The following is a 27,897-nucleotide window of genomic DNA, read 5'->3' as shown; positions in this document are numbered from 1 at the left end:
GCTCAACTTACCCGTAACCTGGGGTAAATTGAGCCAGAGGAACACTTTTTTTATTAGAAGCCATATTTTTTTAAGCTTTTGTCATAGATGTATTCTGATCATTTAAAATGATAGGAAACATTCAATACTTTCATTGTACTTCTGCCTCATTTTCCCTTATCTTGAGGACCACATAAGTAAAAAAACGACTCATCTTACCCCACTCTCCCCTATCCTTTAAAGCTGTCTTAGTCATCAATAACACAATTATAGCATATTGAAGTTGATTAAAATAATAATAATTTGAGACACTTTACAGCATTTTGAACCACCAAATAACACCATGTCCCAAGGCTTGCTAACACATTTACATATACACTTACTATTTTTTTCCAATTATTATATTTTTAAAAAAATATTATAATAAAGGTTTTTAGGGTGTCCCTCAAATCATTGTCCACTATGGATAATCATTTTGACTATCCATTCAAATTAAAGTTGGTATGTTAGTTGAAAAAAAAAAAAAAATCACAATTTTTTTTAAAAATTACAATTTAAAAAACATGCAATTCTTTATTTGATAAACCTGTTCTGTTATATATCATGATTGCTCAAAAATATTCTCTCAAAAACTGAGTTTCATTTTCTAAATTTTATGATGTAAAGGCACCAAAATACCAGGAATGACCCATTAATGACAAAAGTAGGCTAAATATTTCGTTAAAAGTATGAAATGCTTGAAATTATTATCACGCCTTTAAAATAAAAAGTCTCGTTTTGAAGAAACTATCGATGACGACCGAATCGTGAATTTCATTTCCACACGGACAATAATAACAGGAGAACAAAGATGGCGACGTCCCTGCTCAGGTTAGGTCGACTTGGATCTGTCAAGGTAATAATAGACTAACATTACTGATATTTACGGAGATGATCTAGAGAGATTGTAATTGTGCTATTGCTCTTTCGAATGAGATTTTGATGAAGACATGATAAAAAGGGACTTATGTCCGTTATATCCTCAGTAGTGAAATGCTATGCTGATGGATAGCTAAAATAGTCGTATTATATATAGTGCATTAATTTTCTACTGTTTCAGAATAATGTGTCTTTCTGTGTTCACATAGTGTCTCCTGCGTGAAGGCTGGAGCACACCTAGGACCCCATTTGTTGCAGCACTGTGCACTAAAGGGGATGTCACACCCAAAACAGCAAAAAAGGCAAAGGCTTCAAGTAAGAGTAAGGGCATGCTTTCTCTTTCCATAAATCTTCCATCTCAAGTTTGAATCCTGAATATCCTGTATTGTGTTATATTATAATCCAATCTCATACTATGTGTCTACAGCATAATTATCCCCCCAGTTTCACAGACACGGCTTAAGCTTGTCCCAGACTAAAATGCATGTTTGAGCTGTTTTAACTGAAAGTATCTTGCACTGACATATCTTAAAATATGTCAGTGTCATTTTTTGTCTCAAGATGCATACCAATATGTTTCAAAGATAACTGAACTAAGGCCTAATCCTGGCTTAGTCTAAGCCCTGTCAGTGAAACCGGGCCTATATGTGTTAAATCCCTATTTGCGCTTAGAGGTGCTTCCATAATTAGGGTCCGTCCCAATACCCACACCTGACCTGCAGTCTTTACACTTGACCACTTGTCTACTTCCACTACGCATTTCCTGTATTATAAGTGTTCAAGTGGGCAGAAAGACTGCAAGTGTGCTTAGAACCTTTGATTAGCCGATGGGATACACTACATAATAGTGTTGTTAAGGACATTTTTTTACATTTTAAAAAGGCTTTATGTGCACATTTAGATTTTCAATTTAATTTATTAAAGGAACACTCCACTTTTTTTGAAAATAGGCTCATTTTCCAACTCCCCTAGAGTTAAACAGTTGAGTTTTACCGTTTTAGAATCCATTCAGCCGATCTCCGGTTCTGGCGGTACCACTTTTAGCATAGCTTAGCATAGTTCATTGAATCTGATTAGACCGTTAGCATCGCGCTTAAAAATGACCAAAGAGTTTTGATATTTTTCCTATTTAAAACTGTAGTTAAATCGTGTACTAAGACAGACGGAAAATGAAAAGTTGTGATTTTCTAGGCTGATATGGCTAGGAACTATACTCTCATTCCAGCGTAATAATCAAGGAACTTTGCTGCCGTTCCATGGCTGCAGCAGTGCAATGATATTACGCAGCGCCCGTGAGCACCTGCTTGCACAGGGAACGTGCCTTGCAACCATGGAGACGTTTGTGAGAGACGCTGCGTAATATCATTGCGCCGGCTGCAGCCATGATACGGCAGCAAAGTTCCTTGATTATTACGCCTGAATGAGAGTATAGTTCGTAGCCATATCGGCCTAGAAAATCACAACTTTTCATTTTTCGTCGGTCTTAGTACACGATGTAACTACAGAAGAGTCAAGTTTTAAATAGGAAAAATATCAAAACTCTTTGGTCATTTTTAAGCGCGATGCTAACGGTCTAATCAGATTAAATGAACTATGCTAAGCTACGCTAAAAGTGGTACCGCCAGAACCGGAGATCGGCTGAATGGATTCGAAAACGGTAAAACTCAACTGTTTAACTCTAGGGGAGTTGGAAAATTAGTCTATTTTCAAAAAAAAGTGGAGTGTTCCTTTAATTGTGATTCTTCTAATTAGGTGATAAAAAGCAGTTGCAGAGTTGTGTATGTGTATTTTGTAAAACATTTGTATTAATAAAATGTGCAACAGTGTTACATTTTACTACCAAATTATATGTAATATCTAATTCATTTAACTTACTGGAATTTTTTTCTCATTTCCTCGCCATTCCTGAACATGATGGGATACGCTTACATGCTCTCTTAACCGCTGAATTAAATCCCTTCTCCAAAGATCTCCAAAGACATATTATGTCTGATAAAAATTGTATGGGAAAAGACCATGTTACACCACATTTATGTGTGGTAATAAAATAAATAAATAAATTAAATTAAAAAAAAAACGTGCAGCACCTTTAAGCGCATTACATAGCATCTGTCATGTCATTTTCATGTTCATTGCTGTGGAAGAGAACCAAAAGCGCCATTTGCCAGTACAGTTATACTAACTGGTTTAAAAGTGTACATTATATTTTATCCTAAAGATGTCTGCATGATTATCATTTGTCAAGGTATTCCTCAATTTTTTACCATTGAAGGTGACATTATTTCAATTTGTAATACTTTTGAATATTTTCAATTTGTAGTATTTTTACTGTGCAAAGTAATGGTTTTAATGACATTGGGGCAAGACATATTTAAGGGCTTGGCCTGTTTTAGTTTGTTTGTTTGTTTATATCACAACCATGAGCCAAGATTTGCTGCTAGCATTTATAATTTAGGGAAGGGAACATTCTCATTCAGGAGAGCATTGTATCGGACATGCAAAATTTGGAAATGTCCTTGAAGATGATGTATCAGTATATTTCATGGAACAGAATTATTTGTACATTTCAAATGTGTATATTTGGTAAAAGATTTGTCATCTTTTAGTAGTACACTGGCATATATACTACTACCGTTAAAAAGTTTGGGGTCAGTAAGATTTAATGTTTTTGAAAAGAGTCTCTTATGCTCAACAAGGCTGCATTTATTTGATCAAAAATATAGTATAAACAGTAATATTGTTGTGAAATATTATTACAATAATATTAAACTTTCTATTTAAATATATTTTAAAATATAATTTATCCTTGTGATCAAGGCTGAATTTTCAGAATCATTACTCCAGTCTTCAGTGTCACGTGATCCTTCAGAAACCATTTTAATATGCCGATTGATCAATGATCAATGTTGAAAACAGTTGTGCTGTTTAATATTTTACATGTTTTTTCATGATTCATAAAAGAACAGCATTTATTTGTAATTAAAGGTGCCCTAGAATCAAAAATTGAGTTTACCTTGGCATAGTTGAATAACAAGAGTTCAGTACATGGAAAAGACATACATTGAGTTTCAAACTCCATTGCTTCCTTCTTATGTAAATCTCATTTGTTTAAAAAACCTCAGAAAAACAGGCAAATCTCAACATAACAACGACTGTTACGTAACAGTTGGGATCATTAATATGTATGACCCCAATATTTGCATATGCCAGCCCATGTTCAAGGCATATGCACATCTTAATCATCAAACTAGGTAAGCAAGCAAGAATAATAGTGAAAAATGGCAGATGGAGCAATAATAACTGACATGATCCATGATTACATGATATTTTTAGTGATATTTGTAAATTGTCTTTCTAAATGTTTCGTTAGCATGTTGCTAATGTACTGTTATATTACATCTTGTAAAAACTGGTTCTAGGGCAAATTTAAGGGTGCCACGATCATGATTTTTTGGGGCCAGACACCGAAACAAATACTACTACATGATAAATAGAAAGGCTTTCTTTTTATTATGTGGTATTATTGATTTATTTAGCTATTCTTGACAACAATGCATATTAAGCATAAAATTAAGATATGAGAAAGCAACGTGTGCAACATATTCCATTCCATCTTTTAGACTGATTAAGAACAGCTTAGACCTTAACAAATATAGCATTCCTGTGAAATAAATAAATAAATAAATAATAATAAGTATTCAAACATTAATAACACAGAGAGCATTAGGTTGTCACTTTAAGAGCTAATGCATGGGTCCAGTATACTGAAACACATTATTGTCCTTTTCAGACACCTGGTAGAGCTGCCAGACCGGTCAATGTAGTGAAGCAATTTTAGCTGTGCGTAGAAAAACTGTCTAGTGAGTTTTGCGTGATCTGATTGGCTCTTCTGATGACCTTTTATAGAGACCACCGATCAAACTATATGAAAAAATTATCCACCGATACTATTTGTTGGAACACCCTTAATAGAAATCTTTTGTAACAATATATATGTCTTTTCGTTCACCTTTAATCAATTTAATACATACTCCTTTCTTTAAAAAAAGAAAGAGAAATTTTACAGACCCCAGACTTTGAAAGGTAGAGTAGATGGCTTCAAGAATTAGAGACATGGACTTAAAGGAACAAAACTCCCATTTGTATTTCATGTGGTCTTTAAATGAAATTATTGCTCTAGAATGTGAATGCTCATTATCTGAACCAGCCTGAAAATGCAGTTTTTAGCCTGGTTTCAGCTAAAGAGCCTCAGTTTGCATTTTGGTAAACCTTTATTGGTGATTTGAACCATTTTATTGAAGCTTAACAAAAAGACTTCTATGTGGTGTCTCCACATTCAAATAGAGCTGTACTTGCACGCCTTGCATGCATAGATTGAAAATAGTTACCCGGGAGGCGTTACCAAGATGGCTGCTGAGTGGGCTGACTTTCTTTACAAAGGCACTTTAATATGTTTATTTTTTTATGGTGTTTGCTGGGTTTAATATATACGTTGAACTGGAGGGTTTCTCAAATGTGATTTTAAAAAAAGAAGCAATCTGATATATTTTATCCCATTTGCCGTTTCCTTAGCCATAGAGGCCGATGAGAGAGCCTCTCTTCTAGCCTACAAGCCTGCTGTTGCCTTCCCTTCTAAGCTGTCTGCCACAGGATTCCTTCTCACAGACGTAGCTTTAGGTGAGTCTGAAACTGCTGAGGTGGTTTCCACAGCCGCTGCAAGCGAGACGACAACGGACAGTCCTGTTGCTGATACGGCAGCAGCTGACATTGCTGTAGAAGAGGCAAAGATCACTGAAGTCCCACCTACAGATGGAGCCACTACAGAAAGTGAAGTAAGCAAGACCTCAGATGTTAAGGCAGGAGTACAGAAAGATCAAGATGTTTCCTCTTCCTCATCCTCCAGTGATTCTGATTCAGACTCTGATTCTGATGATGAGAAACCAAAGACTGAAACACCGGTGCAGTCTGGAGAGAAGGCAGCAGAGGAGAAGAAAGCTCCTAGTCTGACAATTGAAGAAGTAGGTTTTACAGATAAAGAAGCATCGCCTGAAACTGCCTCATTTGAAGAAGCTCAAGAAAGTGCTGAAACTGTGACTAAAGCAACACCAGAAGAGGTTCCTGTACCAAGTGATAAACCAGTTGGATCAGCGGAGACCCTTATTGATCCTGCGCCTGTAATATCCTCCACGACTGAAGCAATTCCTGAAGTTTCTGGTGAATCCATTACAGTTGCCACTCCTGACAAGATAGTGGACACTGCAACAGAAATTAAAACGGCTCCTACAGAGGAGATTGCTGTTGAAAAGGAACCAGAATTTAAAGTTGAAGATGAACCAGAAATCAAAGTTGAAGGGGAACCAGAATTTAAAGTTGAAGGGGAACCAGAATTTAAAGTTGAAGGGGAACCAGAATTTAAAGTTGAAGGGGAACCAGAAATTAAAGTTGAAGGGGAACCAGAAATTAAAGTTGAAGGGGAACCAGAAATTAAAGTTGAAGGGGAACCAGAAATTAAAGTTGAAGGGGAACCAGAAATTAAAGTTGAAGGGGAACCAGAAATTAAAGCTGAAGAAGCTGCAAAAGTTTCTGCAGAAGTTGTCCCAAAAGTCACTACAGAAGCCGGGCCTGAAGAAGTAACTGACACCGCTGCTGAAGCTAGTCCTGAAGCATCTCCTGAGGCTCCTGGAGATGTTGCTGCACCCAAAGCGGAGGCAGGAACACTGGCAGCCGCTTCCGAAGAGCTGGTAGACACTGCACCTGTGACCGCTGATGCTGTAGAGGCTCTGGCTGAGACGGACGTTGTGGAAACACCTGAGGGTACACCACGCATCCTTACTCAGTTTCTTTCTCTGGATCGGTTACATCACAGAAACACATTTCTCTTACCATTTATTCAACACTAATATCTTTCCATGGCTACAGTGGGATTGCTATTACACTAAGGCTTTTGCTCAAATGGCTTTGCAACTTTTGATCTTCATTGTGCTTTAATTAGTTATAGGGCTGCACGATATATCGTTTTAGCATCGAAATCGCGATGTGAGCATCCGTGATAGTTACGTGCAATGTCTAGTAGGGATCATTAATCCGTACGGACGAGACACCACTGTTCATAATGCACGTGATTCTCTGATTATTTGCAAAGTTTGACCATCATACAATAAAAGTTTTAGTGCAGCTGTTTTCTGTCTGCACACACAAACCTTGGTTATACTCCAGTTCGAAGGCGTACACGGACAGCTGCGGACAGCACCGATGCTGACTGCTCGGTGGATGTGTTCTACACATGCACAGTAGATCAGCTTGAACAGTAAACAAACGGATTATTGCACATCTGACTGTCTTTATATGGTTTTAATGACGGATTGTAGAGGTGCAGGTAGTGACGGACTTCTTCACACAGCCTCTCTTCAAATTCGATGACCATGCCGTTTTTCCAGCACATTCGCAGTTTGTGCTTTTGTAGCCTAGTGACCATGCGTACTTGTTCGCATGGTCAAAAAAAATTGGATGCCTGCGGATGTCCACAAAGAGCCTCTGCGTACAACATCCGATGATGATTTCTATGTCACGCGGACCCTCACGCTCTCTTCCGTGTCTATTTGTGCCTGAATACATGAACACATACATGCCAAAACATTGTCAAAATTCACGTAAAACATTGAGTATCCTCGTAAACACAGTTGCTTATGGCTTAGGTGAACTAAACAATAGAGAAATAAAACTGGATATGTAACAGTATTTTGGATCCGTGCAATCGGTCTTAAAGTGACAGATGCACTTGCTGCTTTTTGTCATGAATGTTAATCAAAAGACAAAGAGAAAAATCACTTTTGTAGTTTTAACCTAGATTAATTCTATTTAATTTATATAGTGAAGACTATGCACTGTTATTTTATATTTGATTATTGTTAGATTATTGAATACTGTTAGACTTACCTGAAAAATATAAAGCACTGTTTATTTCATTTGTATCTTTGTCTATGCTTGTAATTTGTTCATTATTTTGCGTATTCACTCACCTACAAAATCGCCCCAGTCATCCAAGAATGATTAATTCTTTACAAATAGAGCTATTCAAACCTTGGCTGGAAAATCCAGCCTCACCACTGTACCAGAGGATGAGTCTGGTCGGCCATTGAATCAATTCGATTTCTAGGGCGGAGCAAATCCGGGCAAACAGGAAGCGGAGTAAACCAATCAGAGAAGGGCGGATAGCAAAGCGACAAGAGAGTCAACAGCGAAAAGTAAATAATTAATGTGTTTTTGGTCATTTAAAACTGAATTCACGGCTGAATAGAACAAACTCTCGGGTCTCTCATGCGCAGTCTTTGTTGATATTAAAGGGACTTTCGCCTCACTAGAAATAATACGAATAAAATGAAATAAACGAATCTGATTGCACGCTACGGTTTGGAGTTGACTCGAATCGCGACAGATGGCGGACTGACCAGACTGATATATCTTGTAGAAGATATATCAGTCTGGCCTTGCCAGGCAAATTCAAATCATCTGGTGATGGTTATTTTTCATATCTCAGAAAAATTTCCAGTATCGTGCAGCCCTAATTAGTTAATTTATTAACATTTGCATGACTTTGCATGACTTCTTAAGCATTTATTATTTCTGCCTAAACTGAATGTTCCTATGTTGAGATTTGAAGTGGCTTCTATTTATAATTCACTACTCATTACTCCTCTGTCTGCATTGTGAAAGTTTAATTAATCATTTAGTAATAGTAATAGTAGTAGTAGTAATAGTATGACTGTAGGAAAACCTGCTTGAACCAACAAAACTAACAGCAGTGATAAAATTGCTGCATGTGTGTGAACACCCTTTAAGGACACTGGAGGGGTAGAATAGTTGTGGCTCTCAGGCTCTTTTGCTGCATTTTTTTTTTTTTTTCATTAAAAATATTCTAGGCAACTCAACTCAATTAACAAATCATAATTTTAAAAAGTACCCGATGATTCATATGATAAACACCTTATTTACTTGTGTCCACTGGCACGGATTGACAAGAGCTAAATGGTTGAAGTTTTCAATGCATTCTCTATGGAAACTGAGGTTCACATGGGGGATTGTGGGTTGGATATTATAACTTCTGGTAGATTCAGTAGTTCATTCAAATTTTTACATATTATTGTATTTTACTTCAAATGTGGTTTTCACACTTTCATTATGGTGAGGTTAATTAATGTTTATTTAATTAAAACCACATGTATACTAGTTTGGGCATTCAAAAACAAAGTTAGCATTCATAGATCATATTGATGACCACACTTCTGCATATATTACCAAAGTAGTGTATATACACTGATCAGGCATAACATTATGACCACCTTCCTAGTATCGGTTTGGTCCTCCTTTTGCTGCCAAAACAGCCCTGACCCGTCGAGGCATGGACTCCACTAGACCCCTGAAGGTGTGCTGTGGTATCTGACACCAAGATGTTAGCAGCAGATCCTTTAAGTCCTGTAAGTTGCGAGGTGGAGCATCCATGGATCGGACTTGTTTGTTCAGCACATCCCACAGATGCTCAATTGGATTAAGATCTGGGGATTTTGGAGGCGAAGTCAACACCTCAAACTCATTGTTGTGCTCCTCAAACCATTCCTGAACCATTTTTGCTTTGTGGCAGGGCGCATTATCCTGCTGAAAGACGCCACAGCCACCAGGGAATACCGTTCACATGAAAGGGTGTACATTGTCTGCAACAATCCTTAGGTAGGTGGTACGTGTCAAAGTAACATCCACATGGATGGCAGGACCCAAGGTTTCCCAGCAGAACATTGCCCAAAGCATCACACTGCCTCCGCCGGCTTGCCTTCTTCCCATATTTCATCCTGGTGCCATGTGTTCCCAAGGTAAGCGGCCTTCCACATGATGTAAAAGAAAAAGTGATTCATCAGACCAGGCCATCTTCTTCTATTGCTCTGTGCTCCAGTTCTGATCCTCACGTGCCCACTGTTGCCACTTTCGGCGGTGGACAGGGGTCAGCATGGCCACCCTGACTGGTCTGCAGCTATGCAGCCCCAAACGCAACAAACTGCGACGCCCTGTGTATTCTGACTCCTTTCTATCTTAACTTCTTGAGAAATCTGAGCTACAGTAGCTCGTCTGTTGGATTGGACCACACGGACCAGCCTTCACTCCCCACGTGCATCAATGAGCCTTGATCGCCCATGACCCTGTCGCCAGTTCACCACTGTTCCTTCCTTGTACCACTTTTGATAGATACTGACCACTGCAGACCAGGAACACTCAAATCCTTACATTCTTCTTGCCTCTAACACATCAACTTTAAGGACAAAATGTTCACTTGCTGCCTAATACATCCCACCAACTAACAGGTGCCATGATGAAGAGATAATCAGTGTTATTCACTTCACTGTCAATGGTCATAATGTTATGCCTGATCGGTGTGTGTGTGTGTATATATACACATATATAAACTGTAGTGTTTTGAGTGTTGTTGAACAGGTCTCTTCCTCACCAGTGGACATGTAAGGTAAAGCCAACTTTACACAATTTTAAACTTTTTTAAACTTTTTTTTTGTTTTACCTCTCCATATGTGTAAGATTAACTTTTGTGTTTTTGTGCCCCTCTATTGTTTTATGTAATGCAAAGCACTATTTTCTCCTGTTTCTTTCACTCTTTCTGCCCCCGTATGTATGAACATATCCGCTCCCAGACTGATGTATATTTTGTGCTTGATGTACACATTTTCTTGTTTTGTTAATTAAATATTGTTTATGTGATCATGTTATGCTAAAGATAATATTAATGATGTTTACCATGTGAAGACCACTAATTCCCTATGGGTGTTTTTAAGCTGTCATAACTCAATCTTGGATACTTTAAATGCATTTTCCTCTAATTACTACAGAGCCCTGCACATGACATGTGGGGAAAAATATCTAAATTGTGGCCACAAATTACAATCCATTCTCTCATTTCAGTAAATTGTGGCCACAGTGTAATAATTAATTCCCTTGATTAAATTGAATCAAAACGAGGGAACAAATGAGTTCAACGTGGTCACAATTTGAGACGAGAGAATGACTTCTTAATTCATGTGCGGGGCTCCACAAACTACAAATAACTGGATATGTTGAGATTCCTGTGGGATGTTTCATTTATCAGTTTGTGCTGATATGCTTTAGCTTGGTTGTTATAATGTTGTTTGTATAATATTGATATTGAAGGTCCTCTCTTTACTGGTTTACTGTTCTTGTTGTTAAAGTTCGATTAAGCTGTAGTAGGTGAAATAGGAAATTACAAAGTAATTAAGGTTATTGTGAGAGAAACTAGTCTAGGTAAAAAGCTAGAGGCCCCTCGCACCTTTTTGTGTGAAGGACCACCTGGGGATTGGAAGTGATTACTGAAACACCATAAAAGGTGTGAAGATTCCTCTCAGACATGCTTTTGAAGAGTAAGAATTAACAGGAAGGCTCTTCATTGATTCTTTTAGATGTAATTCCTTCTATGATCAGTTCAAATCTTTATTTAGCATGTTTAATTTTTACTTTGATTCATCCTTGTGCACATATTTACATTCAAGATTATCTTCTAATCTAAAACAAATGTTCCGTCAACCAAAATCATTGTTTTACTTGTTCTTTGGGCTCGGTACTTATTATATGGGCTTTTCTTTCTGAAAGGACTTCGTCTTTCCGTTATTGTCAGATGCACTATGTGTGGTGTTTTTTCCCAGTTCCACATGTCTTACATTTTATTCTCTTCCTTTGTTCATTTCCTCAGAAAAAGCCTCAGAAAAAGCCCCGGAGCCAGAGCCGGAGCCTGAACCCTTTGACAACACCTCGTACAAGAACCTACAACACCACCACTACAACATGTACACCTTTGCTGATATGGATGTAGAGATGTCAAAACACCGTCTGCCCCAGCCTTCCGCAGGCAGGCATTGAGTCTTTGTCAGTGTCCACAACCCTGTTTCTTCCCATGTTGCTTTGTTCTTCAGATGGTTTGCTGACAAACGGCAAGCTTTATGCTATAATTCTATAATTCTGGAATTAAAAACAGATGATTAAACTTCATCAGAGTGGTTTTGATTGTTTTGTTGCTGTTGTCTTCTACAGTATTTGAATAGAGTTTAGCTCACTTTACACTTACTCTAATGAGATCTATCTATCTATCTATCTATCTATCTATCTATCTATCTATCTATCTATCTATCTATCTATCTATCTATCTATCTATCTATCTATCTATCTATCTATCTATCTATCTATCACCTAATAGGCTTGCAAAGAAATTCCTTCAATTTATTTAGAAATTTAAAGACATTTTTAGGCAGAACATCAAACAACTAAACTGCACGATATTACCACAGATTTTAAAACAAAATGTCCCGATCCTGGTACTCCCATAACGGGGAGTGTTTGAAATATTCGCTGAGGGCGAGAACTTCGCCTTGCCTCACGTCACTTCTCCTCCCTCCTCATTAATATTCATGAGCTCAGTGCCCTGCGTCCCCTTGCGTGATGACGTAGCGCGACAAATGCGGATCCCGATTGCTGCAGCCGCTTGTCAGTGTGACGAAGATTGGCACCCAGGTAAGCTGTCACTCAAACTCGTCTTTTTCCGTTCCCTATCAATCAAACAATCTGAGCTACACACAAAAATGCCCGCGGCTGAGTGAAAGAGAGGATATGCTGTTAGGGGCTCACGGGAGTTGCATGGAACAGTCGAGCCAATCTTGTCCAAAAAAAATCTATGGAAGTAAAAAAAAAAAAAAAAAAAAATGTCGGCTTTTTAAGGGACCGGAGGTTTCCTTCTAGAGGACGAGCGCTGAGCAAAGGCCCGTGTTTAGCAGCTCTCGGTCAGGCCAGATGAGCGCGAGACGACAGGCCTAGATACATGCGCTTATAGTTTTTTAAACTAACAATAATTAGCGGCCTTTAAAATGCGTACACATCGAAGACAGCGCTCATGTGCGAGAAACGCGAGGCGGTTTGGCGCTCTCGGCACGCGCCTTGTGTGCTGCTATAGCGACTCGCTCCCAGTGTTTGCTAGCGCGCTAATGCACGAGCTAGCCGCTCTGCTCGATTGTTACACAGAAACACGGCGTTTTCTGCTTCAGCGCCGCTGCTACGGTTTCTAATGAGTCCAAACAATGTGAACGTTTATGCTAAACTGACGAGTGTTTTCTTATTCCCCAAAGTTTGGTCAGTGTCTAAATGAACAAGACCACCGCCGACTGACTCAGTTTAGTGCTTCACATCTCGTTATGTACACCAACAAAGACTTGTTTATACACGAACCCCTCAAATGTATTCTGGTTAATTGTGATTCACAAATCCTTGTCATGAGTTGGCCATAGTTTTGCACGGTATTGTGCTGGGCAGTGGATATCATATGTAACGTTACATCGGTGAAGGGATTGCTTGAAAACACGCCAACTCAGTGCCGCAAGACCTGATAAATACAGCGTTCGCGCCCATCGGAGCAGATGTGCCTGTGGATGTGTTTGTTTTAGAGCATGGACATGTCGCTCTACAGTAGGGTTTTTCCAATCTTGTAGAGATGCTACGAAATATAATTCTCATGTGAGGGACCCCTATCCTAAAATTTAAAATGCAGCTACTGTATATATTTTCATATATCATATACAGACCTAGTTTACACAGAAAAAATTGTATTATAATACACATGTGGAAAATATTTATTTTCTGTTACATTATTTTCTCTTACTACAACACTGTTCTGTTAGGTGTATTATTTATTTAAATGTATTTTCATCTTTTTATTATATCTTTAATTTGATTAATTTTATCATTATAGTGTTGGGTAAAGTTACTTTTTTTATCATAAGTATTGCATTATGATATTGCATTACTCCCTAAGAAGTAACTAATTGTATTACTTGGTTACATTCTATGGAAAGTAATGTTACATTACTTTTGCATTACTTTTTCTCATCTGGGCTGGGATTGCATGTTTGTTTTTAATAACAAAAAATATACATAAATTTTTTTCCTTAAACCTTTCAGCTGTGCTGCCATTCTGCATTGCATGAGAATAGGACACGAGAGAAGAAAGTTCAATATTTTTACTTCAGCAATCACTTGAGTTCACTTGAGTACTTAAAATATCCCAAATGTTTGCAGCTATTTGTAAATCGTGAGAAAATTGCAATTTTAACCAAGGCTCCGGGACGTGTGAGGAGTCGCCTGTCAATTGCGTCATACCCGCGTTACCCTCGGTTTCCGGTTTTATTTTGTAGAAACCATGGAAACGCCAAAGGCGCTTTAATATAATACACATTTTAATAGACAAGGGAACTGTTTTGATATATTTGTAGACAGAAAACTAATAATTGTTATATAGCTCAACACGTTAAGTCTTATTGTTTAAAGGTGCTACAGAGGATGTTTTCGACGACTGAGAAACCGAAGACTGTTAGTGAGTTTTTGAAATGAGCGCTTGCGTAAGAACAACTCCCCTCCTTCTTTCGAGGGAATGCCTCCCAAAACTCGTACACGAGTACTGGAACACGAGTGTTTGTTTACCACCGGCATTCGCTGTGTCGTGTTAGTGGATTCATTATGTCGGACTCACCGCAGGTAACTCATAATCTGCAGTTGTTACTCCTGGCAAAATCATCGCATACAGCGCCTGTGGAAAGTTACTGGAGCGCGCACATCTCTCACAAGGAACGTAATGGCAGTGATTACCAAGCCAGAGAGCCAATCATTTACTGATGTTTTTAAGGACCTACCTCGTGCACAGATAATGTATATTAATATTATTCCTTTTAGTGAACCTAATAAATAGTTTTCTATCAGTTATTAAAGACAGTTTCAAATAATATTGCAAAAATGTATAAAACAAAACATCCTCTTTAGCACCTTTTAAATCTAATTTTCTTGATTTTTTTGTTTGTTTGTTTGTTTGTTGTTGTTTTTTTGAGTACCATGCTTTACCATGGCTGCGTTCCACTCCAGTTTTAGACACGCACTCGCGAACTTCCCTACACACTTCCCCTCGGGGGAATCCCTGCCGCCATTTTGAAGTGCGTTCCACTTCGTGAAGTGGGCGAGGGAAGTTTACATGGACAGACTCGCTCCCTCGATTTTAACCGAGGGAGCGAGTCTACTTCACATGTACACTTCAGGCAGATCCATAACCCACAATGCAACACGATTATGACGTCAGCGCATATCACGTTTAATTTACTCCACCACAAACAATTCTATGATATATTAATTATTGTTTTAAACATTTAAAACACACATCTATACATATAGAATGCTGTATTAAACAAATTTGTAAGGGGAAAAAATAAATAATAAATCAGCTCCATAGTGGATTCCAAGTGATCAAGGGCTTAGGACGTTCCAGTTCAGCCCATTGCAAAGGTTCCGCCAGAAGTGGGCACTCGTGCAACGTAAGCAATGACGTACATCCGAGTCAACGAGACCGAGGGAAGTTAGCGAGGGAAGGGCATTTAAAAACCGAACTGGAATGCAGCCCATGTCTCAGAGAAAAACACTATTTTGTGAAGTAGCTAACATAGCATAATCAGATTCAGCTTTATTTTTAGTAACAGTAATACAGCATTTTCTCCATCATACAATACGTTTTAAAATTAATTGCATGCCATTTATCAACACAAGCCATCCAGCATTTAATATGATATTCTAAAATCGATCTATCTTAGTGCAGTGTGTAACAGTGTCTCACAGCAGCCACCAAGCGAATGTGCAGAGTAACGTTATAACATAATTTTCAACACTATCAAATGTATCTAATATGATAAACATATGCGTTACTTCATACTCATGACCGGAAAAGTGAAAGCAGCGCCGGTGACTGTGGCATAATAAAAGTTCTGCTGCGTGCTCAAACTTGCCGTCATAAAGCTACGCATTTGTTTTGAACCGGCCTCTAGCGACCTCTAGTGGACAGAAATCTTACATACTGCACCTTTAATCCACAGACCCCATAGCACCCCCCTGTTGACCCCTTTAAAAACCCTTGCTCTACAGTACAAAACATTGCATTTCAGTATCAACACATTTCGCAAGTTTTAGTTATGCATTCACGTTTAAACTGGCTGCAAATAATAAGAAAGAAAAAAACACCCCGGTCATACGTTTAAATAAACCAGTATTGGATTCCGTTCAAAAGTGTTTTACACATTCATTAACTACTCTAATGTTGTTTTTATCTAGAACCTTTTTTAAAAGTTTGCATGTGGTCACTTTCAGGTCCTTTCCTGCTGCCCGCCCGTATAATGCCCCAGTGTTGGCAGTGGCCACTTTGAATATGATGGCTGCCCAGTCTGTGTCCATAGACAAATATCAAGAGGGAGACCAGCAGGTAGATGGCATGTATTCAAGTGTCAACTCGTGTATTCAACTAATGTTTTACTGTTTGGTGATTTACATATGTACCATATACTTTGGTGTTCTGTTCCCGAGTTTTGTTTTATAATTTTTTTTTAATTTTGACAATATTTGCACTTTTTCTACAGCATAACAGAAATAATCACAGCCCCGCTCCCCCCTTTTTTTAATTTTATTTTATTTATTTTTTTTACATAATATAGTCTTGACTAAATTTGTCAAATTCAACCATTCAGCCAAAAAATATTTTATACATTTAATATTTAGTTGATTTTTATTTATTTTTTCTAAAAATAGTATATAAAAAAAGTGTTTTTTTATCTGTACAAAAATTGCAAATCTCATATAAAGTTTATTTAAATGTTAAGTTTGACATCCTGAGGTTGACAATCAACAAATCAGGGTTTTAAACTCATAAAATTAATAGAAATTAAAGAACTATTATAATACTTAATTTGACCTGAAACTGACAATCAACATTTAAAATATTTTTTTAAAAACATTTCATTGCTGTCTGTGTTGTTGTTATTATTAGTACAAGTTTAACTGTTAAAGTGTACATCATGAAGCATTATAAAGTCATTGAGCTACAAATGCTAAAATACACTGTCAAGCAAATAGTTAGACCCAATATATGAAATGAAATCATTATTTTGTGTTTTCTCCTGGATTAGATGCAGGTAATGGAGCAGTCGGAAAGTGACCTTGAAAAGGGCTTTGCCAACGGAAACACCGGAAGCTCCAGCAGCCCTGTATCCACTGAACCACAAACACAAATGGATGTCGACAAAGCCTGTATATATAGGTGACATGATTATCTGAATTTCAAGTCAATTCTCAATTCAAATCTTGTATATTCTATAAATATACATTAGCTATAAAAGTAAATATTTTTGTAAAGAAATTAATACTTTTAATCAGCAAGGATGCATTAAATTGATCAAAAGAGACAGTAAAGATATAAAGTTACAAAAGATTTCAAATAAATGCTGTTATTTTGAACTTTCTATTCAAAGAATCCTAAAAAAAAAAATCACAGTTTCCACAAAAATCTTAAGCAGCAAAACTGTTTTCAACATTGATAATAATCAAAAAATGTTTCTTGAGCATCAAATCAGCATATTAGAATGATTTCTGAAGGATCATGTGACACTGAAGACTGGAGAAATGATGCTGAAAATTCAGCTTTGCATCACAGGAATAAATTACATTTTAAAATATATTAAAACAGAAAACAGTTATTTGGAATTGTAATAACATTTCACAATATTACAGTTTTTACTGTATTTGTTTTCAAAAAAACGCAGCCTTGGTGAGCATAAGACTTCTTTCAAACGCATTCAAAATCTTGCCGACCCCGAACTTTTGAACAGTGTCGTCTCTTACACGTGATTCTTCTCAACTACAGACATCCTCTGTTCCCTCTCTTGGCTCTGCTGTTTGAGAAGTGTGAGCATTCGACTCAGGGCTCTGACTGTGTAACATCTGCCAGTTTTGATGTTGACATTGAAAACTTTGTACGCAGTCAAGAGAAAGAAGGCAAAGCCTTCTTTAGTGAAGACCCTGACCTCGACAACCTGGTAAGAGACAGACGGTGTCAAAATAGCTAATATTACTGTATATACATTATAGCTTTGATCTTGACAAGTGTTTCTTTGCTATCAGATGGTCAAGGCCATCCAGGTGCTGAGGATTCATCTGTTAGAGCTAGAGAAAGTTAGTGACCTGTGCAAGGACTTCTGCAGCCGTTACATTTCCTGCCTCAAGACCAAGATGAACAGTGAGACACTACTGAGTGGAGAACCAGGCAGCCCATACTCTCCAGTCCATGACCAGGTAAATGCCTTTCCCCTCTTATTTTAGACTCTCTCACTCAAAGCAAGCACACTGAGAATATTTTTTTGTTTTATTTTATTTTATTTTATTTTATTTTATTCTTTTGCAGTTGGCCAACTCTTTCTCAGGTGCCCTCAGCCCCCAGGGCATTGTGGTGCCCTCACCAGGTCTTCAACAAGGCAATGTTACAGTGACAGCAGTCAATCCATCACAAGTTGTCACAGGTACATAGTTAATTTGTTACAAACTTCAGTAAGAAAGCCACTTTTTCACTGTCTGTACATTCCACAAATCATTTGTTTCCAATGGAAAACAGTAAGGGAGCTGCACAGTGTTAAGATCATATGTATATGCAGCATTTGCAGATCCAAATTGACCTTTGGTTACGTTAAAATATTTAAAGTTTTGTAGATGGATTGAAAGCAACCGCCTGAGTGGATGTGATGTATTCTAAACAAACGATGAGCCCTAGGTGAAAATTATCAGTATTTCTACACTAAAATAATGTTCTTTAAACACTATTTTTGGTAAACGTTATGAATTATTGTCTAAAATAATTATTTTATAATTGTTGCACAGTGTTTCCCATACATTGACTAGACTGTGGTGGCCCGCCACATTCTAATTGGTCCCGCCACAGTCGCAAAATATGAATACGGATATGACGCAATATTTAAATTTCCGTCTGATAATTGCGATCCTTTATATGGCAAAAGTAGGAGTCATAGAGCAAAATAAGTAGACTAGCACCAATTAAATTTTCGTGCACTATATTCAAAGTCATCTGAAGCCATTCCATAGCTTTTTTTTTTTTTTCTTCTTCCAAGAATTAGGCTAGAATACTTTTTGCTGCTGAATTATATACTCGCCTAGTTTACTTATTTATTTATTGGTCAGCTTATGATTATATATTTTTATTCATTTTTTATTTTATCTATAATGAAGTGGTGTGTTTAGTGCAGTCTTTTACTTTTAGAGCACAAAATTGTTTACGAGAGAACAAATTTCTTCATTGATCTAGTCACTTAATTTTGCTCTTAGAATGCACTAGATTCATGCATTTAAAAATAAAATGTACAAAATTTTCCTAACGGGGGGGCATGCCCCCGGACCCCCCTAGAGGAACCGATGTCCATCCACTACAGTCTCACAAAATCCTGTGGGAAACACTGTTGCAGTTTATTACAGAATAAAAAAATTGTGTTAGTGTTATGGAAGAATAACTCAATTTTAGACATGTATGAAGTGCTTTGGTCGTTTTAGTCCATTTTGGATGTGAAATTGACTGCTGTGCCAAGCTAAAAGTTGGTAGGGAGAACTGTGTGAAGTGTTTTTTTAAAAAGTATTGAGAAATGTGTCCTAGTGGGAAAAAAGAAAAAAAAAACTGCCTGGCCAAAAAAGAAAAGTTGCTTTAGTTTGGTTTTAAATAGGCAAATATTTAAGAGTCTGACTGGATCATTATTGTTGTGAATATATTGTTTCTAGCAGAGGTGAAAAGAGCACCTGAAAACCATACTTGAGTAAAAGTACAGATACCTTACAGTGAAAATGACTCCATTACAAGTTACAAGTCACCAATTCCAATACTACTTGGTAAAAGTCTTAGAGTATCTGATTTTAACAGTACTTAAAGGGTTAGTTCACCCAAAACAATTCTGTCATAAATTACTCACTTTCATGTTGTTCCACACCCGTAAGACCTTCATTCATCTTCTGAACTCAAATTAAGGTATTTTTTGATAAAAATTTGATGGCTCAGTGAGGCCTGCATTGAGAGCAAGTTCACTTAGACTTTCAAATGCCCAGAAAGCTACTAAAAACATTTTTAAAACAGTTCATGTGACTACAGTGGTTCAACCTTAATGTTATGAAGCAACGAGAATAGTTTATTACTTTATTCAACAATATCTAGTGAAGGCTGTTTTCAAAACACTGCTTCAAGAATCAGTGGTTTGAAGCACTGCCAAAGTCACGTGTACCACTGAAATTTTGAAACACTTATGAAGTAACAAAGCCTTGTTTACTGAAATCACATGACTTTGGCAGTTTGAGATCGTTTGATACATGTTCCGAACCAACAAAAGATTTGAAACAAAAGATTCATAAAGCTTCAAAGCTTCATGAAGCAGTGTTTTGAAATCGGCCATCACTAGATATCGTTGAATAAAGTTGTTTTTTTTTTGGTGCACAAACCGTATTCTCGTCACTTCATAACATTGAGGTTGAACCGCTGTAGTCACATGAATTGTTTTAAAAACATCTTTAGTAGCTTTCTGGGCATTTGAAAGTCTAAGTTAACTTGCTCTCAATGGAGGCCTCACTGAGCCATCGGATTTTATCAAATATCTTTAATTTGTGTTTACGAAGATGAACAAAGGTCTTTCAAGTGTAGAACGACATGAGGGTGAGTAATTAATGACAGAATTAGTAAGTTTACTTGCACTGGATGCATCTCCTAAATCAAACACCTGCAATTCAGCAACAATCTGCTAATGCACTTGCATTCACATAAAGTAGCCTTGTTGACAAGTTTGACAAGCCCTTAGATGGCGATATCACTTCTTTATAGCAGAAACAAACTGCTGCAGAAAAAGTTAGGTGCCGTGTAAAATGTAATGTGTAATTGAATTACTCATCACAAATGTACTGGAGTAAAAAGTACATTTACTTGTTCAAAAATGTAGTCAAGTAGAGAGTAAAAGTTGCTAATATCTTTGATACTCAGTACAACTACAAAGTAGCCAAAAAGATACTGATGTACAGTAATTCATTACATTTACTCAAATACTTTATACCACTGTTTTCTAGCATGTTACGTGTTTGGGATCAGTGCTGTGTGTAGCTTTTCATTTCTTAAACAACCATGTAGGAAGACACATCATGGCCATATTCCAGGATCACAAAGATTGCATAATTTTCTTTTGGTCAAGTCAAGCACTCTGTGAAGTGTCCTCCAGCACATCCCAAAACTTTCAATGAATTTAAGGTCTGGACTCAGAGGTGCCAATTCATGTGTGAAAATGATTCTTAATCCTCCCTCCCAACCATTCTTTCACAGTTTGAGCCTGACGAATCTTGAAATTGACAAGAAAAAATGAAAAGCTACATACTCTATCTATTAGGGTTAAAAGAACTGTTGCCAGCCATATAACATTCTTTCAGGTGTATTGGTGGTCATTTGTTTTTTGTGTTGATGTATTCATAGATTCATTATAAGCGGAGGGTAACGGCTGTTTCACGACCAATTTAAAAATAAAGTGCTACTCACACTGTCAGGGTATTGTGTATTACATGAGAGATGTTTCACTATCCAGCCCACTAGGGGGACTCCAGGAGTATTGTATGGACAAGTTATGCATAGATGTGATGTGAGTAGGGTTGTTCCTGATGTAAACTAACTGAATACAGTGTTCTTCCACTGGGCTCTTCAATAAACCTCGAGATGATTAATGCCTCCTTGTAAATACATACTTGACTCCCACTAGGCAAAATGCAACAATCGTTTGTGAACATCAGAGATAGTGGGAAGGTGGCTTTATTGTTGCATTTAAACAATTACACATTTAATTTTGGTACATAAATTACATTGTGTTCATTTAATGAAAAAATGCCTTCATTTATATTTTTACTAGATTTTGCTTCTTACATGTGAACAATTTGAATCTAATTGGCATCAGTGGCTGCTTGTTTGAAATGATGGTTCCTCTGATTGAAAATAAATTATCCTGTTTGTGCAGGTAATACAGTATATCAGCCAGTGACTGTAGTCACACCACAGGGACAAGTGGTGACACAAGCCATCTCACCTGGAACAATTCATATCCAGAACTCACAGGTTTGCATTACACCCCAGCTGAGCTCATTTACATACAGATCACAAGCAGAATCACTGATCATTTACTGCTTGTACTTACTGTAGCTCCAACTTCAGTTCAATCAGGACTTGAGTTTCTTCGGGGGAGACGACAACTCGCCTAAAAACAAGCGTGGGGTTCTCCCCAAACAGGCTACCAACGTCATGCGCTCCTGGCTCTTTCAGCACATTGCGGTTAGTAGGCAAACAAATATTTAAAGTTGACCTGTTTTGCTTTTTATAAATTCTTAATCATTCCACTGTTCAACTTCTTTATCTAGCACCCCTATCCCACTGAAGAGGAGAAAAAGCAAATTGCAACTCAAACAAACCTGACTTTACTCCAAGTCAACAATTGGTAAGTTAATTTAGCAATCAAACAAAGCAGACAGAGACCTAGCTGGTTCATTTGTCTACACAGTATCAACAACAGTTGCCAGGCCGTTAGCACCCTCTGCATGATAAGAAGTTATCCACATAATCATTCAAATACATTGTGTTTATAACAGTATCCGACCATTTTTTTAATAAATAAACTTTTGCTCTGTTCCCATGGCTCTCTGTCTCACCCTGCGTGCCACAACTTTATTTTTGATGCTCTTTTATCCAGTCATCATTTCTGCATTATTATATACATATACACCGATCTGGCATAACATTACAGGTGAAGTGAATTACTCTGATTATCTCTTCATCATGGCACCTGTTAGTGGGTGGGATATATTAGGCAGCAAGTGAACATTTTGTCCTCAAAGTTGATGTGTTAGAAGCAGGAAAAATAGGCAAGCGTAAGGATTTGAGCGAGTTTTGACAATGGCCAAATTGTGATGGAACTGCAGCTCTTGTGAGGTGTTCCTGGTCTGCAGTGGTCAGTATCTATCAAAAATGGTCCAAGGAAGGAAAAGTGGTGAACCGGCGACAGGGTCATGGGTGGCCAAGGCTTATTGATGCCCATGGGGAGCGAAGGCTGGCCCGTGTGGTCTGATCCAACAGACGAGCTACTGTAGCTCAGATTGCTCAATAAGTTAATGCTGGTTCTGATAGAACGGTGTCAGAATACACAGGGCGTCGCAATTTGTTGCGTTTGGGGCTGCATAGATGCAGACCAGTCAGGGTGGCCATGCTGACCCCTGTCCACCGCCGAAAGCACCAACAGTGGGCACGTGAGGATCAGAACTGGACCACAGAGCAATGGAGGAAGATGGCCTGGTCTGATGAATCATGTTTTCTTTTACATCATATGGATGGCCGGGTGCGTGTGCGTCGCTTACCTTGGGAAAACATGGCACCAGGATGAACTATGGGAAGAAGGCAAGCCGGCGGAGGCAGTGTGATGCTTTGGGCAATGTTCTGCTGGGAAACCTTGGGTCCTGCCATCCATGTGGATGTTACTTTGACACGTATCACCTACCTAAGCATTGTTGCAGACCATGTACACGCTTTCATGGAAACGGTATTCCCTGGTGTCTGCAGCCTCTTTCAGCAGGATAATGCTCCTGCCACAAAGCAAAAATGGTTAAGGAATGGTTTGAGGAGCACAACAATGAGTTTAAAGTGTTGACTTGGCCTCCAAATTTCCCAGATCTTAATCCAATCAAGCATCTGTGGGGTGTGCTGAACAAACAAGTCCGATCCATGGATGCTCCACCTCGCAACTTACAGGACTTAAAGGATCTGCTGCTAACATCTTGGTGCAGATACCACAGCACACCTTCAGGAGTCTAGTGGAGTCCATGCCTCGATGGGTCAGGGCTGTTTTGGCAACAATATTAGGAAGGTGGTCGTCATGTTATGCCTGATTGGTATATGAATTTTAAGTCTTTTAAAGAATAGAAAATAATTTGTTGAAAATAAGCATTGTTCTTTTTTTCACATTATTGTTCACTTTAATCTGTTTTCTTAATCATCAAAATAGTCTGCCGATTACTTTATTATTAAAATGTGACAGCCCTATTTTAAAGTTCCTAGTCTTATTATATTTTTTACACTCCTTATGTGCACTATTAAATGCACAGTGTTTACACTTAGTTTTCAAATGCTGTGCATTAATGTATTTCCTTAAAATATTCAGATATCCAAATTATTTTATTATGCAAATTATTATAATGAATATGAAAAAAGGGTGGTCTACCGATACAAGAAGAGGTGCAACTGAAAATCAAAATTCAATTGAGTTGAACAAAGGTGCAACACATTCTTAAAAGCTCATACTTTATTACTTAAAAACATGATGTTTTGGCCATCCAAGGCCTTCATCAGATAACAAGTGTAACAATCTCAGCTATGTTCACTTTAATAATCACCAACAGGTGTGTAACTTCACTAATTGAGAGGTAGTTTCCTAATAAGATTAGGGGGAAAAAAGGCAAGAAAGCAGTTCAATGAATCAAACTTTAAAGAAAACATAGATACTTAATGAAAAAAGCTATAGATCAGCTACTTGTGTTATTATTGTGTACTGTTGTTTTTTAAGTAAAGTTTGAGCTGTTAAGAGTGAGTGTTGCACCTTTGTTCAGCTCAATTATCCAAATTATTGCCATCTTAAGTAGATGTTGTCTTCATGTGCACCTGGAAAACTCATACGTTCAATTTGGGCATTTATGACGTAAAGCATTCAAGTCTTTAACAAGGAAGCAGCATAAGCAAAGTGAAATAATTTTATTGTGAACAGTATACCCAAATAAATACAATTTCAATTCAAAACAAGCAGCGATGAAAGGGCCCTCGCACCCGGGCTAACCACCACCCGTTGGCCTCAGGAAAACAGTGAAAAATGGGGTACATGCATGTAAGCGAGTAAATAAAGGAGAATTATAGCAGTGTCATGTAAAAGTGCCACACTTCCTGCAGCCAACAGGTGGCGCTATAGCTAACTGAATATTGTCATATAGATGTCTTTAGGCCAGGACTCTTATCACACATGTGAAGTTTGGAGCAGATCAGACATAGTATGCCTGAGTTACAACAGCTTCCTCTTTCATGGCGAAACATCAGACTTTGTCAGTCCGCCACAGACACGTTCTTCAACGAAAACTCAAGATCTTTGCAATTTAACATCTCAAAGGCCTTAAGATTAGACTGGCCATATATGATGTGCTTCTGGTTTAATCTCTATGAGGAGTTAATCACAGTGTAAAACATGTAATTTCCTGTTACCTACAGGTGGCGCTATGACTGTAACTGAATATTGTCATATAAATGTCTTCAGGTCAGGACTCTAATAAAACCTGTGAAGTTTGGGGCAGATCGGACATTGTATGTATCTATAGATTATAGGTATTTAAATAATATTATCAGTATTATAGATCAGTGCTTCTGCAACATTTCAAAACACAAACAAAATACTTTCTGGGATTGCTTTCTCCACTAAGATTATATATGATACTGCCTTTTTGGCCAAAATGAGGTACATTAAAAGGCAGCATAATTAAATTGTCTACCATCTGAAAAAGCCTTTGTGTCTTATGATACAAGCCTTGACACGGATATCATCAGTATCACAAATATCATTCTCCATGTGTTGTTCATTCATGATATAACAATGTCTTTCATCCTGCATAGCAAGTGATATCAAATAATGACTGGGTCTGTCCTGCAGGTTTATTAATGCTCGAAGACGGATCTTGCAGCCGATGCTGGATGCCAACTCAACAGAGTCATCTAAATCCAAGAAGAAGACTGCTCAGAGCCGCCCACTACACCGCTTCTGGTCCGACTCCATCGCCTCGTCTGGAACCCAGCAGCAGCTCACAATGCCAGACGGTACTTGCTCAAAATTGTTTTCTTACAACACTCATTGGCCCAACCGTAAGCTCCTGACACACCAAGCCCAGTGTTTGTGGTGTGTTCCGCACTGGTTTGACCCCATCGGGGGCTTTTTGGCCGATTGAGCATGTTGAATATGCATGTGTCGGAAGTGAGAGAAAACTTCGATTGGCCGTTCAGCTTAGCATACGAGCAATGAAATAAAGCACGAAAGTGATGTAAGTGAGCAAAGAATTCAAGAGGGCACAGAAGGCTGTTCTAAGTTAACGTCATCTTACCTGAGCGTTCCAGTGTGAGAAAGTATTTTCATAACAACATGAGATGCCTTGAATGAAGAAAGTAATCAGCATGATTGATAATCAAAATGGTTAGCAAGCGCTGCTTTATGGTTTGTATATCTGCAGTCCTTGTTTCGGTTTCCTGAATATAGACTTTTGATACCTGCTGATATAGACAGTTATTTCCTTACAAGAAGGCGCAGGTGTTAGTGTCTTTTTGGTGTGTTCAATTGCAACTTTTCTGCGGAGATGAAACCGATGCGAGGCCACAACATTGCCGCTGGTTCTTTTACGTCAGCTTGGTGTGTCATGAACTTTAAACCTATAATGTCCATTTTCTTGGTTTCATATTACAGATTCCTACTGAATTTTGATAGGATGTGTATTGTCATTGTGTGCAGGTAGTCTGGTTACAGTGGGGATGAATGTAGACGGCTTCCAGGCGCTTTCATCAGACGGAGCAACTCTTGCCATGCAGCAAGTCATGATGGGAAATCACAGCGAGGATGAAACGGATGAAAGCGGCAATGAAGACGACACAGATTTGTCATCTGCCAACATGACCGGGCTGGGTTTAGATGTTAGCGACTAAGCCACATGGATTGCAGGTCACAACACTGCATGCTTACATTTACATGGGAAAACTTGCACATGCTGCTTGTTGCAAGAGATCCAGTCCCTTCGTAGATTTTCAGCAAAGCTGATACTTGTGCACTACAAAAAAAAAAAAGTACTGTATGTTGGCCTATACGTTACACAAACACACACGAACAGTTTACAGAGAGCACAGCGTTACTGAGAGGTGCAGTGTGCGAGGAGTTGCATTTCAGCACCTGTTTTTATTGCGTAGACGTGCAGGTGTGTGCACTTTTATACAGATACACTTCAAGAAGGTTGGAACACAGAGGAACGTTTTTAAGTGTCTTTAGTGAATGTTTGGTATTTTGTTTTCTATATTAACTCATTTGAATGCCAAGAATTTAAGAGTTTGTCGTTGTGCTGGTTTTATTCACACTGCATGTTCATGTTTTCTTCAGTATGCTCACGCTTGTAGAGAGGCTCCAAGACGAAGTTTAAGGAGAAAAGAGATTATTTTTATATATGAACGTTGTAAAATAAAAAAAGTGTTTTTTTCTTTTCTTTTTTAGTTTGTGTTTTATAGGGAATATTTATGTACAGAAACTATACTCCTATGCCCTGTTTTCAGGGGATGACTTAGATTTTTTTAGAAAAAACAAAATGTGTTGGATTATAAACCATTTTTAAATATGTAAATTGGTTTTAACACTCACTTACAAAATGCCTTACATATTCTTTTGTAAAACTATTACGCTGATAAGCACAGAAAGCCTGATACATTGACTAAATTGAGTAATATGAGTGAAATCAAAGTCTCTTCCAATAATCTTTGTCCTTATGCTGAAGATGTTCCTTCGTTTCAGAGGGACTCTTTGTTTTTGCTCTATAGGCGAACATAGTTTGATCTAAACGTGTACAAAGCTTCCCATATCAATCATGATTTATGATAGATGCTTTGGAAATGAAGATGGCATAAAATGTCCACATTAAAGTCAAATAAAGGTCAAGTGTGAATATGTTGTCACCATTTTATATTAAATGTTGTTAAATGTGTGCTGTTTTTTTAACAATTATTTAATGACTGTAAACACTACAATAGTATAACATTAAAGCTTTACAAAGGTTTGCAACTATGAAAATAGTTTTTGCATGGATGGGGGCCTTTGTCCTTTTTTCTCCCTATTTATTGCATTGTCACTTCTTTGTCTCTGGAAACATTTGTGTAATTACTTATTCATGACACATCAGAGGATTGTTTGACAGGTATTTCTTAAAATAGCAAGTACTGTATAAGACTACTTACACCAAATAAAACTT

The 27,897-nt window shown here is 37.8% G+C and overlaps 2 protein-coding genes across 4 annotated transcripts; both read left to right on the top strand.

Annotated features, from left to right (window-relative positions):
• The first annotated feature begins 785 nt into the window (after positions 1–785).
• On the top strand, positions 786–11,955 carry ndufv3 (NADH:ubiquinone oxidoreductase subunit V3). Of its 2 annotated transcripts, none has more exons than XM_067410476.1 (4): positions 786–874; positions 1,107–1,212; positions 5,470–6,711; positions 11,660–11,955. In XM_067410476.1, the coding sequence occupies exons 1-4, from the start codon at positions 830–832 to the stop codon at positions 11,824–11,826; spliced, it is 1,560 nt and encodes a 519-aa protein (XP_067266577.1). In that variant the 5' UTR covers positions 786–829; the 3' UTR covers positions 11,827–11,955. The 2 variants fall into 2 exon arrangements, with proteins under 2 accessions (XP_067266577.1, XP_067266576.1); XM_067410475.1 differs by having other exon boundaries at positions 1,107–1,218.
• A 3,063-nt stretch (positions 11,956–15,018) lies between these two features.
• On the top strand, positions 15,019–27,786 carry pknox1.1 (pbx/knotted 1 homeobox 1.1). 2 transcript variants are annotated; one of them, XM_067409478.1, is made up of 10 exons: positions 15,019–16,243; positions 16,944–17,074; positions 17,678–17,849; positions 17,935–18,105; positions 18,215–18,329; positions 21,843–21,940; positions 22,037–22,153; positions 22,240–22,316; positions 25,557–25,720; positions 26,403–27,786. In XM_067409478.1, exons 1-10 carry the CDS (start codon positions 16,079–16,081, stop codon positions 26,591–26,593), a joined length of 1,401 nt encoding a protein of 466 aa, XP_067265579.1. In that variant the 5' UTR covers positions 15,019–16,078; the 3' UTR covers positions 26,594–27,786. The 2 variants fall into 2 exon arrangements, with proteins under 2 accessions (XP_067265579.1, XP_067265578.1); XM_067409477.1 differs by having other exon boundaries at positions 15,020–16,243; positions 22,025–22,153; positions 26,403–27,779.
• Positions 27,787–27,897: the final 111 nt, after the last annotated feature.

Source organism: Chanodichthys erythropterus, chromosome 14 (assembly GCF_024489055.1).
Source record: "Chanodichthys erythropterus isolate Z2021 chromosome 14, ASM2448905v1, whole genome shotgun sequence".
Taxonomy (NCBI): Eukaryota; Metazoa; Chordata; class Actinopteri; order Cypriniformes; family Xenocyprididae; genus Chanodichthys; species Chanodichthys erythropterus.
This window is presented reverse-complemented; position numbering and strand designations above follow the sequence as displayed.

Bases quoted from the DNA above. Each gene is read 5' to 3' on its own strand.
- ndufv3 (XM_067410475.1), top strand. From the start codon at position 830: ATGGCGACGTCCCTGCTCAGGTTAGGTCGACTTGGATCTGTCAAG. The intron at 875-1,106 runs GTAATAATAGAC...GTGTTCACATAG, and splicing joins GTCGACTTGGATCTGTCAAG to TGTCTCCTGCGTGAAGGCTG. The intron at 6,712-11,659 runs GTACACCACGCA...TCATTTCCTCAG, and splicing joins CGTTGTGGAAACACCTGAGG to AAAAAGCCTCAGAAAAAGCC.
- pknox1.1 (XM_067409477.1), top strand. From the start codon at position 16,079: ATGTTGTTTTTATCTAGAACCTTTTTTAAAAGTTTGCATGTGGTCACT. The intron at 17,075-17,677 runs GTGACATGATTA...TCTCAACTACAG, and splicing joins GACAAAGCCTGTATATATAG to ACATCCTCTGTTCCCTCTCT. The intron at 22,154-22,239 runs GTTAGTAGGCAA...TTCTTTATCTAG, and splicing joins GGCTCTTTCAGCACATTGCG to CACCCCTATCCCACTGAAGA.